The sequence below is a fragment of the Phocoena sinus genome, chromosome 14, assembly GCF_008692025.1.
Source record: "Phocoena sinus isolate mPhoSin1 chromosome 14, mPhoSin1.pri, whole genome shotgun sequence".
Lineage (NCBI taxonomy): Eukaryota > Metazoa > Chordata > Mammalia > Artiodactyla > Phocoenidae > Phocoena > Phocoena sinus.
The window spans coordinates 63,483,618-63,500,170 of NC_045776.1; the positions used below are offsets into that span (position 1 = coordinate 63,483,618).

General features: G+C 56.2%; 1 protein-coding gene across 13 annotated transcripts in view; it reads left to right on the plus strand.

The window, feature by feature from the left end:
* Nucleotides 1–16,553, plus strand: part of PI4KA (phosphatidylinositol 4-kinase alpha) — a 94,913-nt gene that overhangs the window by 34,786 nt on the left and 43,574 nt on the right. For 10 of the 13 annotated variants that reach the window (XR_004345432.1, XR_004345431.1, XR_004345429.1 and 7 more), the window contains exons 9-19: nucleotides 1,241–1,306; nucleotides 3,343–3,439; nucleotides 4,534–4,725; nucleotides 5,074–5,174; nucleotides 5,950–6,079; nucleotides 6,801–6,933; nucleotides 7,915–8,010; nucleotides 8,373–8,556; nucleotides 8,970–9,073; nucleotides 10,318–11,059; nucleotides 12,710–12,760. Coding sequence is in view for 7 of the 13 variants with exons in the window: in XM_032603024.1 (XP_032458915.1) it covers nucleotides 1,241–1,306; nucleotides 3,343–3,439; nucleotides 4,534–4,725; nucleotides 5,074–5,174; nucleotides 5,950–6,079; nucleotides 6,801–6,933; nucleotides 7,915–8,010; nucleotides 8,373–8,556; nucleotides 8,970–9,073; nucleotides 10,318–11,059; nucleotides 12,710–12,760 (1,896 nt within the window). In the remaining 6 variants the exon portion in view is untranslated. The remainder of the gene's footprint in view (nucleotides 1–1,240; nucleotides 1,307–3,342; nucleotides 3,440–4,533; nucleotides 4,726–5,073; nucleotides 5,175–5,949; nucleotides 6,080–6,800; nucleotides 6,934–7,914; nucleotides 8,011–8,372; nucleotides 8,557–8,969; nucleotides 9,074–10,317; nucleotides 11,060–12,709; nucleotides 12,761–16,553) is intronic. The other 3 variants (XR_004345434.1, XR_004345433.1, XM_032603026.1) reach the window with 1 other exon arrangement.

The window sequence follows — 16,553 nt, forward strand, 5'->3', positions numbered from 1 at the left end:
CACCTGCTCTTGCACTTGACCCAGCTCAGGGGCTGCTCTGTTTGGAGTAATACAGAGCTAGTGTTTCCTGTCTGGGGACCTCTGTGTAACCTTTGCAGTCGCATCAGCGATGCCATTGTCTGAGTCCTGGAGTGGCTGGGCCTGTGACCCACCCCTGAAGTTGCCATGCTTGTACCGGGGTGCTGCATGGTGGGTTTGGGTGGGCCAGGACAGACTCCAAAGACAGGGCTTTCTGCTTTGGAACGAATGAGAGAGAAGAAGAAGGTCGGGGTGAGGCGGGGGCCAGGGACGTGGCGCTTGCCTGTGAGGAGTGTGAACAGAAATGGCCCAGAGGTGGTGGCTATGGGTGGAGAAGTAAGAAGATGACCCAGTGTCGGCGGGCAGGGTGGAGCCAGGGTGAGCTGCTCAGTAGCCGGCTGTCCTGAGACCCCCCAGCCGGCCACGCTGTCAGTGTCCCGACGGGACAGCAGCTCTTTAGGGTCGTGTCAAGAGATTCCAGTTGAAGGCTGGATGTCTTGGGTCGTTCAGGGGAATTTGTTTTTCAGTTTTTTTTAACTTTCAAGGTTAGGTTTTCTTCTAAACCATTTTTAAATTTCTTCTCCTGGCATGTCGTTTATCATTATCCATATGTTTTAAAAATAACCTTAAAGCACTGTAACGTGGAGGCAGTTTTCTCAGGCGGTTCTCGGTCGGCAGAACAGTTCTTCCTGTCCTGAGCACTGGTACAGAGTGGGGCCGGGGTGGGGGTGGCCAGTGCTCCTGTGAGGAATTCGCAGTGTGTGCTGCAGCGCCCGGAAGAGCCAGCGCCTTGGCCTGGGGAGGGGGCATCGTTGGCGCTTGGGGACTGGCTGTGACGGGGGTCTACCACATCTGGGAGGGGCCTCGGGGGGGGGAAAAATCAGTCTTGCCTGGAGTCTCAGTGCTTTTGCTTCCTGGAAATGGAAACCTAATGTACCCAGATTTGAGGGAGTTGGTTCCTTTTCTGTTTTTATTTCATTCCCATCTATGGTAAGAAAGAAGTTCTAGGTGATGGCAGGATTAGGGACATTTGTGTGTGTATTGGAGCCTTGGGGCTCCAGTGATGTGCTCATTGTTGGCCTCTTATTTCCATCCATTTTTCACTGTGAGCTTGTGATATGGTTTCATACATCAGCATGATTTGTTCTTCAGTGGAATGAGCTGGCACTCCTGTCTCCTCCTATGTGTGCCAGGTGCTCACGAGGTCTCGTTTCCCTTGCAGGTGAAGAAGATTGTTGAGGAGCCTGTTCTCAAGTCCCTGGATGCAGTCGTAGCCACTGTGATGGAGGTACGTCCCTCTGAGGGCATCACGCTGAGATCACCTGCCGGGCACACCTGTGTGGGGGGAGTGGGGAGGGTTTGCAGTGGGTGGGGTGGGGCCACTGGAGTGAGGGAGAGGCTCGCCCTGAGACTTCTGCGTACGTTGCAGTGACGACAGCACACCTGCCACCCAAGGGCTTGCCCTGTGCCTGGCTCCTTTAGATGTGTCCCCTACCGGTGTCCTGTCCTGGCCCCTCAGCAGTGGTCAGGGTCTCTACTTCACAGGTGAAAGCAGAGGTTCGGGGAGGACTAACTGGTGCCCACGTCCCATGGTCAGCATGGGAGCTGGATTGCGGCCTGGGCCCCAACTCTGCTCCATTGTGGTCCTTGCCCCCACGGTGCCTGCAGAGCCACTGCCAGGGCTCGGTACACACCCCTCATCAGTCCAGGCACTGCAGGCCCTGTCTTGTGAGTGTGAGGGGTGTGTACTCAGGCATCTTCTGTCCTTAGCATGTTTGGAACCAAGGCCCACAGCTTTATTCATAAAATCATTAAATGTCGCTGCTGGGAGACCTCAAAGTCCCTGGGAACATTTGGATCAGCCCCCTTTTGTCAGGGTCCAGAGAGTTCACCAATTTCCAGGCTAATGACTGCTGTGGCCATGTGCTGGGCTCAGATTCCTTGTTAAGCCTGGCATTCTTTCTCTCATCCGATTATAAGACATGCAGCGCCTGGCACCACCAGGCTGTTATGAAGCGGGAAGGGTACCACCAGGGACCTCCCTGTGCTGCAGGCCACAGCTCCTGCTCTTCATGCACTCCACCCCGCTGTCTGCGGGCATTAGGTGTGTGGCCGGTCACTTGCCAGCTGGTCCGCAGCCCTCCTGCCTGTGGGCCTGAGCTCTCACTGTGCTTGCTCTCAGAGGTGTCCTGGTGTCCTTTGTTGGTGTGGGGTCGTGTGACCCTGGGCAAACCAGGAGGCCAGGGCTGGAGCTGGGCTGGCAGGCACAGCAGCCAGACGTGTTGGGCCTGAGTGCCGTCCGTGGTGAAGAGCTGGCTTGGGTCCTGAGGGGAGAGGAATGCCAGGAACATGAGGCTTTGGGGCCCTTTTCCCCGCAGAACAGAGCAGTTTCACATATTTTGTTTCATAATTTGGACTTCAGTGTAAATATCCATTTGAAGAATTGGTTTTGTGGCTAAAAAAAAGCTCGAACCTGAGTCACTGCAGGATAATCCTCCTCCTCATCCACCTTCACTGGCAGTGACTGTGATTATTATGTGCCAGATGTGACTCCCTCTCCTTGAACCCACGGCACACCCACTCTCAGCTGGGAAGACAGAGGCTGGCAGGGCCTTCATCACACAGCTCTGGGGCCCTGGGGCCGGGCTGCACCGCCCGGGTTCCTCCCTCCTGGCTCTGGGGTGGGACCCCTGCTCACCTTAACCTCAGCCAGTGTCACATCTGCCCTGCAGGGAGTCATGAGGACTGTGCCTGTAGGGCCATTCGCGCAGTGCCCTCTGATGGCACCGGTGCCCATGGGACACGGCCTCCACCAGCCTCGCCCCGCAGGCCCCTTCCCGCTGTGGATTTGCCTCTGCATCTGCCTTCCCCGCGCTTACCTGTGTCAGAACTTTTGTAAATCGTGCCTTTCCATTGCACTAGACTGAGGGTGCAGAAAAATTAACAGCATCTTACTCAACTCACTAGACCTCGGATGAATTTTTTTCCCCAGAAGAAAACTAGCGTCACATTTTAGATGAGATCGCTAAAGAAAATTTAAAGTGAATTTTAGTTACAAAACGTAGGCCGAATCCGAAGGTGCCCCAGCTGTCGTGTCTATGACTGATGGGGACAGGGTGCAATGTGGTCTTGTGGCCCTGTGGCTCCTGCACCCCCACTCTCCTTGTTCAAAGATGCCTGGAGAGGGTGAGCCCTCAGTGAGAGGAGGTGGTCCATCCTCCAGGGGCCTGGGGCTGCTCCCCGCAGGCATCTCTGGGCAGTGTGAGCGTAGGAGGGAGGAGGGAGTCACGGTGCCAGTCACGCGTCCCATGCCTCTACCCGCAGGCCAACCCCAGCGCCGACCTCTACTACAGCGTGTTCAGCGACCCCCTCTATGTGGCCACATTCAAGATGCTACGGGACACTCTGTACTACATGAAAGGTGAGGGTGGGGTCCTGCCTTTGTGCCAGGGCTGCTTCACAGCATCTGCAAGGAACGTGGACACGTTCCTGGGAGAAGCAGGTGATGAGGGACATGCATCTGTCGTCCTGCCCCCCGTGCTGCCAGCAGCGCAGCCTCTTTGGTGGGTGTGTCTCCTCTGCTGATGTCTGACACGGACGTGTGGGGTCGTCCTGATCCCCTGGTCAGGCATACAGTCTAATGTGTCTGCCTTACATGTTTCAAAACATTAAAAAAAATGAGAAAATGAGGCAGTCGTGATCTTACAACTCAGAATAATTTGTCAGTAGCGGAGCTCACACACGGAGTTAGCAGTTCCTTCCAGGCTCTCTTGTGTGTTTTAAACAGTTTTCCTAGGCTCTTCCCTTAAGTTGCTGAATGTGCTTCATAAACAAAAGCTTCGATGACCACATGGTGTCCTGTGGGTGTCCCATAATCTCCTTAGCTGTTTTCCTGATCTGATTCCAAGCACTGCTGGGGCCTGAGCCTGGTTGGGGCCACCATGAGGGCTAGGTTCCCGAAAAGCGGCAGGTGCTGGCTGCTCGGCCTGACCCCGGAGCCTGTGACCTCCCCTAGCCAGTCTGCTGCTGGCTTTCTCGGCCAGTCTGCCCTCTGCCTGTGCCGTCTCTCGGGTCTCCTGCACTGTCCAGGCCCGAGGACGAGAGCTGGGAGAGGCTGCAGACTGGGTGTCTTCCTATGCAGGGGGTCCTCCTCGGGCTGCATCCAGCTTTCCCACATCTGATAACTGACGCCCTTTTTAGAAAGTATCACAGGAGTACTTCTCGTTAAGCAGACCAGTTCTGGTGATGGCACTCCCCAGGTTGTGTCTCGTGTTCAGGTTTGAGTGTATTGACAGCTTAAAACAAAGCATGGCTCGCATTTCGCTGGGAGGTGACCATTCTGAGTGTCAGGTAGCATGTGTGCAGGGCTGGCGTGCGTGCCCGTCCTGGCTCGCCCCAGCCGGCCTTCCTGGAAGCATGGTAGCCAGCAGCAGCTCCTTCTCCCTGGGTGTCTGTCGCAAGGGAAAGACCACGGCTGCTCACAGCCTGAATCTGTGCCCGCTCTCCCTCCTGCAGACCTGCCCACCTCCTTTGTGAAGGAGGTCCATGACTTCGTGCTGGAGCAGTTCAACACCAGCCAGGGGGAGCTCCAGAAGATCCTGCACGACATGGACCGGACCCACAGCGAGCTGAGCCCCCTGAAGCTGCGCTGCCAGGCCAGTGCCGCCTGCGTGGACCTCATGGTGTGGGCTGTGAAGGACGAGCAGGGTGGGTTCCCCGTGCCACCGCCTGGCGTGTCCTCCGCTTACGAGGAGAGGAGGGGGCTCAGGGCGGAAGATAGTGCTGGTCCAGGAAGGTGGGGGTTCGGGGGGAGCCATGCTCAGGACATGGGACAGGGTGGGGGCTGGCAGTGGAGGGATAGCCCACCCCGCAGGATGGTGTTGTCATAGCAGCAGGAAAGGAGCAGGGACGCCCACCTCCGACACTTTGTGGTGGATCCGCTTCTCAGAGTTAGTGAGCCCGGGGTTTAGTCACGTTCTATTTTGACTGATGAAGGAGTTTTTGTGACCATTGGCCTTTGCTAAAGGTCCGTACCCTCCTCTGTTCTGAACTTAGGTGCAGAGAATCTGTGCATCAAGCTGTCTGAGAAGCTGCAGTCCAAGACATCCAGCAAGGTCATCATTGCTCACCTGCCCTTGCTCATCTGCTGTCTGCAGGTCAGTCTCAAGGGCCCCGGTGGGGGTGGTTGGGGGCGCGGTGCTGACACCCGTCAGCAGGGCCTTCTTTTTTTTTTTGAGGTACACGGGCCTCCCACTGTTGTGGCCTCTCCCGGTGCGGAGCACAGGCTTCAGACGCACAGGCTCAGTGGCCATGGCTCACAGGCCCAGCCGCTCCACAGCACATGGGATCCTCCCAGACCGAGGCATGAACCCATGTCCCCTGCATCGGCAGGCGGACTCCCAACCACCGTGCCACCAGGGAAGCCCCAGCAGGGCCTTCTTGCCGTGGCCAGGCTGTGGGGGGCACCAGCAGCGAGGTCTGAGCTGCTGCCTCTAGGAACTTGAACTAGAGTCTGATGTGGACAAGTTCAGTGCTGGGAGGCCACTGCTGACAGTCAGCAGGCTTTCTGCAAGTGGGGTCCAGGCACAGCCAAGTCCTGCGTTGTGAAGGCTGCCCTGCATCTGCCGGGTGTTCCCAAGGCCTCAGACGCCAGTCTGCTGTGCCGAGACTCTGACCTTGTCCCAACCCCACTGACTTCACGTCTGCCGTTGTGTAAAAGTAATGCTTGGTGCCCTTTCTCCCCTAAGTTTCTTCTAAAAGAAATGGACACACTTTAACAGTGAATCTCGCCTTTGGGTGGAGAGATTCCCAACCACCCCCTTTCTGTCTTTGTGCCCCATGGCCGGGTGGCCCTTGGAAGTCTGATTGACTTGGTGTCTGAAGGGGTGGGCACCTTCCCTGCGGCCCCTGATGGCCCGCTGTGCGTTGCAGGGCCTGGGCCGCCTGTGCGAGAGGTTCCCGGTGGTGGTGCACTCGGTGACGCCATCCCTGCGAGACTTCCTGGTGGTCCCGTCCCCTGTGCTGGTGAAGCTGTACAAGTGCCACAGTCAGTACCACACAGGTAACTGGCCGAGAGGCCGCCATCCCTGGGCTGCTCCTCTGCCTTTTCCTCCCAAGGCTTCCCCTGCACAACCCCCTGGGGTGCCAGGCCTCCCTCACGCTGCCACGGCCCCAGGCCCCGCTCCAGGCCTGCTCTTTTTGGCACCTGCCCTCTCTGGGGCATCCTGCAGTGTGCGTCCCATGTCCCAGTGCTGGGCCTGGAGCTCTGTCCCCTCCGCTGCCACAGGCCCAGAGCACGGCTGGTGACCAGTGTTAATTAAGTACCCTGCTGCGCACTCGGGTGCTGCAGTGGTATCACCATGCTGACCCCAGTCCCACCAAGGTAGTCCCACCCTTCAGGTGGAGAGAGACTGAGGGCCCTGCTCTCACGCTTGCCCACCCTTCCCACCTTCCTGCTCGTGAGCTGGATGCCCTCAGGCCATGCCCTTGCCTTTCTGCTGGAGCTGAGCTCCTAGGGGCCAGGACTTCTGAATCATTTCTTAAGACGTTGCTGTTTTATGTATTCATTGCTTTGTAACTTAAATGTGCTTCCTTGATTTAAACATTTGTTTCATTCTTTCTGTTCTCTGACACTTTGGATTCTGAAATGCTTGGTGAAGTCTTTGTAAAGTGATTGCTTTTATAGCTAAAGATGATTACATTTGATTTTGGTTTTGAATTTCAAACACGGGTATGGAAAGTGACAGGCATAACCAGACAGATATTTGAACTTTTACTTCCAGTTGCTGGCAATGATATAAAAATCAGCGTAACCAATGAGCATTCCGAGTCAACCCTGAATGTGGCGTCGGGGAAGAAGAGCCAGCCGTCCATGTACGAGCAGCTGCGGGACATTGCCATTGACAACGTCTGCAGGTGGGCGGCCTCGGGGTGAGGGGGACAGGGGCGGAGTGTCAGGCAGAGCCAGAGACATTATTGTTCAGGGAAGCTTCTAAACCTGCACTGGATCCGAAAAGGGAGATTGCTACATGTTAAAGAAAAAAAAAAAATTTCCTGCCTTTCTTTTCTTGATCATAAACGTAATAAAAAACAGAGAAAACCTGTGATTTGTAGAAAAGTAGACAGAAAAGAATTATCCCTTAGCCCATCATCCAGAGTGATGACATGTGGTCCTATTTCATCTTGTTTTCCATGTGATTTTTGGTATAAATGAGAGGTTTTACATGCCCGAATGTCCCTTCAGCACCAGCTCCATCTGTGTGAACTCTTGCTGTCTACACTTGGGGACCAGATACATTCTGATTTGCAGGAGACGTACCTCTCCTTGTCTGAGTCCTGGCGCCTTGCTCTCGGGGCCATCGGGCTGGAGCCCAGCTACTCTGTCAGACTGTCTTCTCTGACTTTGTGGCCTGGGAGCCAAATGTGTGGGGAGCGAGAGATGCTTGTAAGATTTCATGCTCCTCAGGGCTGTTAGATTTCCCCTTCTCTAGAGCATAAGCATTTCTCCATACTATTAAAACCTCGATATGTAATTTTAACATTCCCTCAGCCACCGTGGGACCATCTGTCTTTCGAATCAGCTATTGTGACTTTTGTTGAGAAACGGAATTTTAAATTGGAATTGGCATGAGTATGACACCCTAAGGGAGACCGTTCTGGGCAAGATAATGAAGTTACTATTTTCAACTGAGATACTTGTCAAAGGGTGAAATCTACAGCTGTTCTTTGAATTCATTCTGTGTAATGATGTTCATTCAGATTTCTGGGGAAAGAGTATTCAGAGCGGGTCTTTAAACCTTGCAGACCCGAGACAGGAAAAACTCAACCAAAATCAAACACAAAATGCTCATCTGGTTATTCTGATGCCTCATTCTGCTTGGCCTCCTCCTTGCTCAGATGCCTGAAGGCTGGCTTGACTGTGGATGCAGTGATCGTGGAGGCCTTCCTGGCCAGCCTCTCCAACCGGCTCTATATCTCCCAGGAGAGTGACAAGTACGTCCTGTCCTGTCCGGGGGGGTGGGGGCGGGGGCAGCTAGCTGGTCCTTTGCAGGCTCATGGGGCCGCTGGCATTTGCACGTCTATGCCGCTTTCTGGCACGGAATGGCGTCGGGCATTGAGTCTGTCCCGCGATGTCTGCTGAAGCCCACCTTCGAATGTCCACCCTGGACACTGGGGGAAAAGACCTGTCTTCCCGCCTGGTGCTGGTGATTGCAGATCCCAGGTTGTCACTTTCAGATGGACGCTTCCTCTGAGAGACTGATGACCCTGGGGTCCAGGTCCTGGCTTCCGGCTTCATTTCCCTGCTGCGTGCTGGAGCACCATTCCCAGGGCGTGTCTGTCCTTCCCTCCCATAGGGATGCTCACCTGATTCCGGACCACACCATCCGAGCCTTGGGCCATATCGCAGTGGCCCTGAGGGACACCCCAAAAGTCATGGAGCCGATCCTGCAGATCCTACAGCAGAAGTTCTGCCAGCCCCCCTCCCCGCTTGACGTGCTCATCATCGACCAGCTTGGCTGCCTGGTCATCACCGGAAACGTAAGCACGGCCGGGAACCCACTCTCCCTGGGCAAGCTTTGCGAAACTCCTTGATTCCCAGGAATGTGGAAATACACATTAAGCTTACCCTGCAGAAGAGTTAAATGCTCCCAACTTTCTTAACACTGAATGGTGAGATTTTTTTCCAAGTAGAGGAGAATAGTGTAATGGTTCCAAGAGTGCCGGAGAAAGAGGTTTAAACTATTTTCTTGCCGATGTTAATAGAATAGAATGGAAATGGAACCTATTCCACTCTTGGTGTCTAAGTTGAGGTTTGCATAAACCTTTAGGAAGGGCTGGCCTTGATGCTATTTCAGGCCCCACTGTCCCTGGTCCCCAGTGTGTCCCCTCTGGGTGTCCATGGAGGGCGCTCCCAGAGGAGATGTGGTCACATGTCCCTCACTCTTTTCCAGCAATACATTTACCAGGAGGTGTGGAATCTCTTCCAGCAGATCAGCGTGAAGGCCAGCTCTGTTGTGTACTCTGCCACCAAAGATTACAAGGACCACGGCTACAGGTAAGTCTTCGCAACCTCATTGTTGCTCTCGATCCTTTGAAAATGTGAGATGTGGGGACTTGTCTTTTAAATAAACATCTTTTCTTACAAAAGCACTACATGTTAGAAATACGTGTACCCAGGCGGGAATGACCCGCACAGGGCCGCCCCTGAGCTAGCATCTCTGAGCTCCTCACCCAGTGGGCACAGTGCCCCCGAGTGACCGTGTTCTCACAGAGCAGAACCAGCCTTCCTGCCCGTCGTCATCTTAGATGTCAGCATGGTGTGCATCAGGTGGCAGTGCCGCAGTCTGTCTGGCCAGCCCTAGGCCGCACATTAGATAGTTTTCCAGTGTTTCTGCTGGTCGGTGCTGCATACCTGTGCGGTCTCGGATGCTCGCCTCAGGGTGGATTCAGAGGGCAAGGGAGGAGACGTTGACAGCCCTGGGTGTATGATGTTTGCGTGAGTCCTCGCCCTCCCCAGGGATGCCCCAAGGACGAGACGTGTCCTCCTGTGTTTGGAGGATCTCATGGACTTGGTCAGATGACATCAGGAGGGCGGTGGGCAGGGCAGAGGTTCTCCTCTCCCCTCCTGACCACTCCACCCAGGGGAGGGGGTGGGAGTGCGGCTGTGTGAATGAACTCAGGACATGCTCATCTTCTCTGTGCCTTAACTTCCTCACCAGCTGTGTGGGTGTATGAGGCTGTGTGTATGCATGTGACAGCTCTCAGCACAATGGCTGCTTCTCTGCCTTCTCACTGCCGCTCCCATGGGAGCGCCAGCCACTGGAACGCAGGAGTGGCCTTAGGGGGCCGCCAGCTCACCTCCCTCTCCTGTCTGTCCGTTCTGGTCTCTGCAGTGACACTGACACACAGACCAAAACCTCTTCCCCTTGCATCTTGCTCCCAGAGCAGCTCCTGCGCCTCCTCGCCCCTCCCCTCCGTCTTTCCTTCTGACCTCTGATCCCACCTCTGCCTCGCTGCTCGGCCTGTGCCATGTACGGAACTTACCAGTTCCTCATCTTCTGCCACATTTCCTTCCTAAAGCACTTTCTGACAGTGCCACCCACAGTAACTGGTCTCCCGCCGGAGGAGGCATCCACTGCCATCCGTTTCCCCCCTAGAGATTTGTCTGGGAAGGTGCCTTTTGTCCTGGCTGCCGTTGCTCTGTGATTTTGGGGGCAGACAATGTGCTACATGCTTCACAGGGACTGTTTGATTCCCCCACGCCCTGCAAGGAGGAAATTATTATCCTTGTTTACTCAGGAAGAAACTGGGCCTTAAAGACCTGAGCTACTTGGCACAGCCCGGCTGCAGCAGCATCCAGCTGACCTGGCACTCAGAGCCTGGCCACCCCACTGGTGTGCAGTGTCAACTTCCTATTCAGGGTTTACATGGGGTGACGGGGTCGGGGCAGGTCATCAGGACCACTGAGCACTTCCTGAGTGTCTGGTGTGAGCTGACCCTAACCTCAGCCCCAGGTGGAGGAGGAAGTGTCGTCAGGGTTTCCTGGGTGGTGGTGATGAAGGGAGACTGTAACTGGAGGGGAAGTGGGTCCCCTGGAAGTGCCGGGGAGCGACATGCCCGTTCTCAGCTGCGTGGCTGCCCAGGCACTTGGAGGAAGTGTCCCGAGACTGTCAACATGCCCCAACACGCAGGCTCCTGGAAGCTGAACAGCCCCTGGGCCCCCAACTTGTCTCGGGGGAGGTTGGGGTCTCTTCCGCAGCAGCTGACTTTCCTTCAGGGCTGGTATCCTCTGGTGGCATGTCCCTCGCCTTGGGGGTCTTCGTTCACAGTACTGGGGGCGGGCACTGTGGCCGTGTCACTTCTCTCCCACAGGCACTGCTCACTGGCTGTGATCAATGCCCTGGCCAACATCGCGGCCAACATCCAGGACGAGCACCTGGTGGACGAGCTGCTCATGAACCTGCTGGAGCTGTTTGTGCAGCTGGGGCTGGAGGGCAAGCGGGCCAGTGAGAGGGCCAGCGAGAAGGGGCCCGCCCTGAAGGTAGGGCTCAGCCCTGGGCACCGCCTTGAAACCTGTGCTTTCTCCCTTTACCTGGTGACATCAGGAACGGGGGACTGGTTCCTTCCCAGGGTGCTGGCGGGAGTGAACAGACAGACGAGGGGCTGCCCCTGCAGGCTTAGTGGGACAGGCATGGGAACAAAACAGGGACGTCGGGTGGTCTCAAGGCCTCTCTGAGGTGGAAGCGAGTGAACAGCAGCCTCGAGTGAAAGTCTCACCTAGGAGCGAGGGGCTGGTGCAAACAGGGCCTGAGACCCTTTGCCCTGCTCAGCCCTGCCTTGCTCCCCGCCACAGCAGGCTAGGCCACTGTTCCTCTTGTCTCCTGAGTGGGGCCCAGCTCCCTGTGCCCAGGAGATGGGGGCTCGAGGGTGTTGGGGAGACACCTGGAGCCCAAGGAGGCCGAGGCTGTACCCTGTTGAGGGCTCCAGGGCCCAGCTCCCCCACCCCCACCCCCACCACTCTCACTGCATCTCCCGGGCTCAACACTCAGGTGTCCTGCTTCGTTCCTCGGCTGGGGTAGGGGCTCCTTGGGTGCCGAGCTGAGCTTGCCCATGCACCCATCCCCCACCTACAGTGACAGGCCAGGTGTCTGTGGGGCAGCAGTGGGGGGTGGGGTGGGGTGGAGACTGGCCAACACACTGACCACCAGGAGCTGAGGACAGAAATCAAGAGCTGGGGGGACACCAGCTTAGGACTCTGTCCCCACCCCTGCATGGCCATGGGGCCTCGGCAAGGTGTCCTGACCCTGTCCATCCCTGAAGATGGAGCAGCCCTGCTGCAGTGGGCAGTCGATGCCCTCATGGTCAACTGAGCAGCTGGGCTTCCCGAGCCGGGCTGCGCCTCATGTGTCTGGCCAGGTGGCTGACTTTTTACTTAGTTTTTTTTTTTTGCGGTACGCGGGCCTCTCACTGTTGTGGCCTCTCCCGTTGTGGAGCACAGGCTCCGGACGCGCAGGCTCAGCAGCCATGGCTCACGGGCCCAGCCGCTCCACGGCATGTGGGATCTTCCTGGACCGGGACACGAACCCGTGTCCCCTGCATCAGCAGGCATACTCTCAACCACTGCGCCACCAGGGAAGAGCTCAACCACTGCGCCACCAGGGAAGCCCTACTTAGTTATTTTTAAGTAACCCCCAAATTTTCCCAGACTTGGAAAGAATGTGTGTTCATTATAGAAAAGATACAGAAACCTATAAATAGTAAAAATTTCTCTCCTCAGATCCAATCGTCGTTAACCTTTTGACAGACTTTCTCCTAGGTGTTTTATGCAAATCTATTTATTTTACGTAGTTGGCACTGTGTGAGAGCATACTTTCTTACATTTAATATTTGATCTGGGCACTTTTTAAGGTAACAGTGCTTTTCAGAGCGCAGTCTCTGTAACAGCTTGTGATATTTGTGCAGAGTTGTCACGGTTTATGTAATCCTTCTCCTGTTTGACATTCAAATTGTTTCCCTCTTTTGCTGTTAAGATGATGCATCTTCATACATGTTTCTCTGTATATCTTTTTCATTGTTTCGTGTAGATTAAGGAATTTCAGTTTTCATGACACTGTGTCAGGTCTTTTTTTTTTTTTCCTTTTCAATGAAAGAAGCGTGGGCTCATCAGTGACTCAGTTCTGTTCTCCTCCAGGCCTCCAGCAGCGCGGGGAACCTGGGCGTCCTCATCCCCGTGATCGCTGTGGTGAGTACCCGCCCATTGGTGTCTCGGACTCAGGTGTGGTGCTCGTGCTGAGTGCTGCCCAGAGACCTGCAGCGAGTTCCCTGAAAGGTGCTGTTCTGAGGCTGCAGGGATCCTGCAGCTGTGGTTGTGTCTCCGATCTTCCGCGACTGCCCCGTGGGCATGTGCCTGCTGTGGCCTTGCTGCCTCACCCCCTTTCTCCATGCTTGGCCGAACCCCTGGCCAGCTGACCAGGACCCTACTGCCTGTTCCTCAGGTGTCTGGGTCTGACTTAGGTTTTCCCTGAGCTCCCACCCGGCTCAGGTGCCTCTGACTATGGCCTGCAGGTGCTGCTTCCAACCCCTCCCCCCACCCCCAACCCCCCATAGTGAGCCTGGGGCCTCTGGTTGGTGCCTGGGCCTTGGGGCTGCAGCCCTTGGTGCCCTGTCGGGGATGGCTCAGGCCTGTCTCTGCCGCAGCACTGCCGCAGTCAAGGGCCGGTGTCCGTCTTGTCCTGTCTCAGCCTGCGGCCACTTCTTCCCAAATGGCCCTTACAGATGTCACTTTTCCTGGACCAGGCGTTCCCAGCTGCCAGACCTGAGCCAGGCCCGCATCCGGCTTTGTTTCATTGGTGATTCTCGAGCTCCCACTTAGCCTGCCTTCTGCTTAAGCCCCTGCTTCCGCCTCCAGTTCTCCCTCTTCGTTCGAGCCTCGAGCATTTACGTGGGTGTCCCCGCACGTGGTGAGGTTGACCTCCGGCTGCGTGGTGACCCAGGGGCGTCGAGGCCCGGTGGACGTTTGGGGAGCCCTCTCCTATCTCTGCAAAGTAGTTTCTGTCTCTGCTTCTGTGGGCATTTGTCATTTGAGTCTGGGGACCGTTGGGGGTCCAGTGTCAGCCGACCAAGGCGGATGGGAACCGGCAGCTAACTGGCTTATCGTCCCTGGCTCTGATAGTGAGACTGATAGTCGCGGACTATGTCTGGGGTGGGGGGGTGGGGTTCCGTCTCGGGCCACCCCCACCCTCTGCCTGTCCCCTCCTCCCTCCCCTGAAGGTGGCTGACTCAGCCGGGCTCCAGGACAGCATCTCTCCCCAAGCGTGCTGCAGGGTTGGAGCTTGGGCTTGCCTCATGCCTCCCACTTTCCCCGGGAGCCCTCCCACCTCTCCCTGCGGTCAGGGCCCCCACAGCCCCTCGAGGGCCTGTGGGTTGCTGGGACCCTGCCGGTTTACACCAGCACCCACAGGTCGGTTTCTAAAGACGTCATGGTTGACATCGACTCGCGCACAGTGCATTGAGAAGCGCCACGAGGACACTTTGTTGGCCTGGAGGGAAGGGCGAGGGGCATGAAGTCCTTGGCCCGTGGAGGGCTCCATGGAGAGCAGATTTGGTAGGCAGGGAGCACGCCCGGGGGGCCTCTCAAGTTAACGAGTTCTGGGATATTTGAGCCCCACAGTTCTCTGACCCGTATGTATGCCTGTGAGCTTGTAAGTGTGCTTGGCGGTTGTTGTTTGGAGTTTAATAAATGCATGGAAGAAGTCTATAGGGGACACTTCGCACTTTGGGGGAGCGATGACTTGTAGGTTTGGGTGGGGGCACACCAGTTTTAGGGTCACTGGGGCCGGAGTTGGACTCCTGGCCCTGCATGTGGGGTCCTGGGAGAGTGTCCCAGTCTCTCCGCACCTGCTCTGCCAGCAGAGTGTCTCAAAAAATGGGGTGACTTTCTGTGGGGCTGGTGCGTCAGGGCAGGTAGATATGTTAGCAGTGATAGGCTAGCACATGCTCACCTGAAACACCCGTGTCTCCTCCAATACGGTGACCTTTACATGAATGGAATAAGTATCGTCGTGTCAACAAGTTAATGGTTATATTGTGGAGGAGGAAACAAATATTTGATTCTGTTGCTCAACACAGAGCCCAGATGCCATGGTTCTTGCCTCTGCTCTCTGGTTCTAGCCCTCACCCTAACCCTGGACCTTCTGGGAGAAACTAACTTCCATAGTTTTTTTGTTTGTTTGCTTGAATGTTTTATACTTAAAAAAAATTTTTTTTTAATTTTTTATTTTAAAGAAAAAGATGCTCTGTTTTGGATTTTTCGATGACACAGTGTCTTCAGTGACTTAGTTGAGTGGACGTGCCAGTGGGTCTGGGCAGGAAGCATGGGTTTCTGCCCTAATGCAGCTGTTCCCTTATCAGTGATCTTGGGAGCCTGGGGTGGGGGCACCAGCTCACATGGCCTCCGAGGCTCCTTCCTGCCTGCGTTTGGTGGTCTTTGTCCTGTGACTCTGTGATGCTCTTCAGAAATGTCACTGATTCCATTGCTTGAACCTACAGCTGGAGACATAGTTGCCCCGCTGTCACAAAGCGTGGAAAATGTCCATGCACTCCACTCGGCCGGGCACCCGGGCCACTTGCAGCTTGTGTGGCCTTGGACAGGTTATTCTCTTGGTGCCTGTAAAAGGATGTTTGGGGACTAACACTTCCAGTCATAGACCTGTGTGAAAACTGCTCCCTCTTCCTCGTAGAGATGGTGTCTGTCCTCAAGCATTTGTACTTCACCTCAGGAAGGGAAGGGGGAGGGGCCCAGGTAGGCCCCCAGTTAGGGACCCCTGGGCTAGAAGTGGTAACCCAGGCACTGACCTGAACCCCTTCGAGACAGCAACCCACTTCATCCTCACAACAGCCTGCAAGATAGGGACTGTGTTATCCCCGTTTCACAGACAGGAGACTGAGGCACAGAACTTGCCTCAAAGTGCCAGAGCCGGAGTGGAACCCAGGCAGCCTGGCGCAGGCCTGTGCTCTGGGTTCATATCTGCCGCATGGAGGCACCTCGTTTCTGAAGGGGGCCCAAGGGCATTCTGAGCAGATTGAGGGGCTGGAGCTCTCTGACCCTTGGGGGTCGAAGAGGAACCTGGGCCACGTGTCTTCATGCCTTCTGGGTGGGGGATGTGGGGAAGGGCTGAAGGTGGAGTCTTGAGATGCACATGGGGGTGTGGGGGAGGAGCCAGAGGAACCAGCAGCAAGACCAGAAGTGTCAGACAAGCCCAAGGGAGGACAGTGTTGACTCAGAATAGAGGAGGACTTGGAGAGGGTGGTCAGCAAGCCTAGGTTCCCTGAGAGGGCAAGAGGGATGACAGGGAAAGGCCCCCCTGCCCTGGGTGGCAGACACTGGACGGGCCCTGGCTCAGGCAGTGGGGAGGGGGCAGGGGGAGAGGGTGAGGGGTGAAAGCAGGGCCGGGGTGGGACTCAGGCCTGTGGCTGAGCGTGCCCCCTCTGTAACAGTGGAAGCCCCAGGTTGGTGTGAGGATGGGGATAACCCAGCCTCCACATCGGGGAGCATTCTTGCACCCCTTTGCTGCCTGTGACTGTGTCAGTCTCGCTGGGTCAGAAGCCCTCTGTGGAGTCAGGCCAACCAGGCTTCGACCCCAGCCCACTGCCCACTGCAGGCCCATGGGGTCCCAGTCTGACGGCCACACGCGTGGCAGTTGTGAAGCCCCCGGCGCTGTCCCCCGCCCCGCACTGCGGAGGCCTTGCGCTCTTCTCCCTGAGCAGCCTGTGTGGATTCCACTGGTCTTGCCCTGGAATCAAGGGTCCAGAAATATAGTCCTTGGATGTCACCCGTATTCTCGAACCAGATGCACCACAATCACGTCTGAGGGTCTCCCTGTGTCTGGGGATGGAAGCTGAAGCGTGTGCCGCACGTACAGACTGGTGTTGCCGGAGCCCCCAGGCAGCTCCATCCACGCCCCCCGCCCCCGCCCCCGCCCCCAGGATGCAGCAGCACTGCCACATCCGAGCCCGAGGACGTGCCTGCTCTGGGT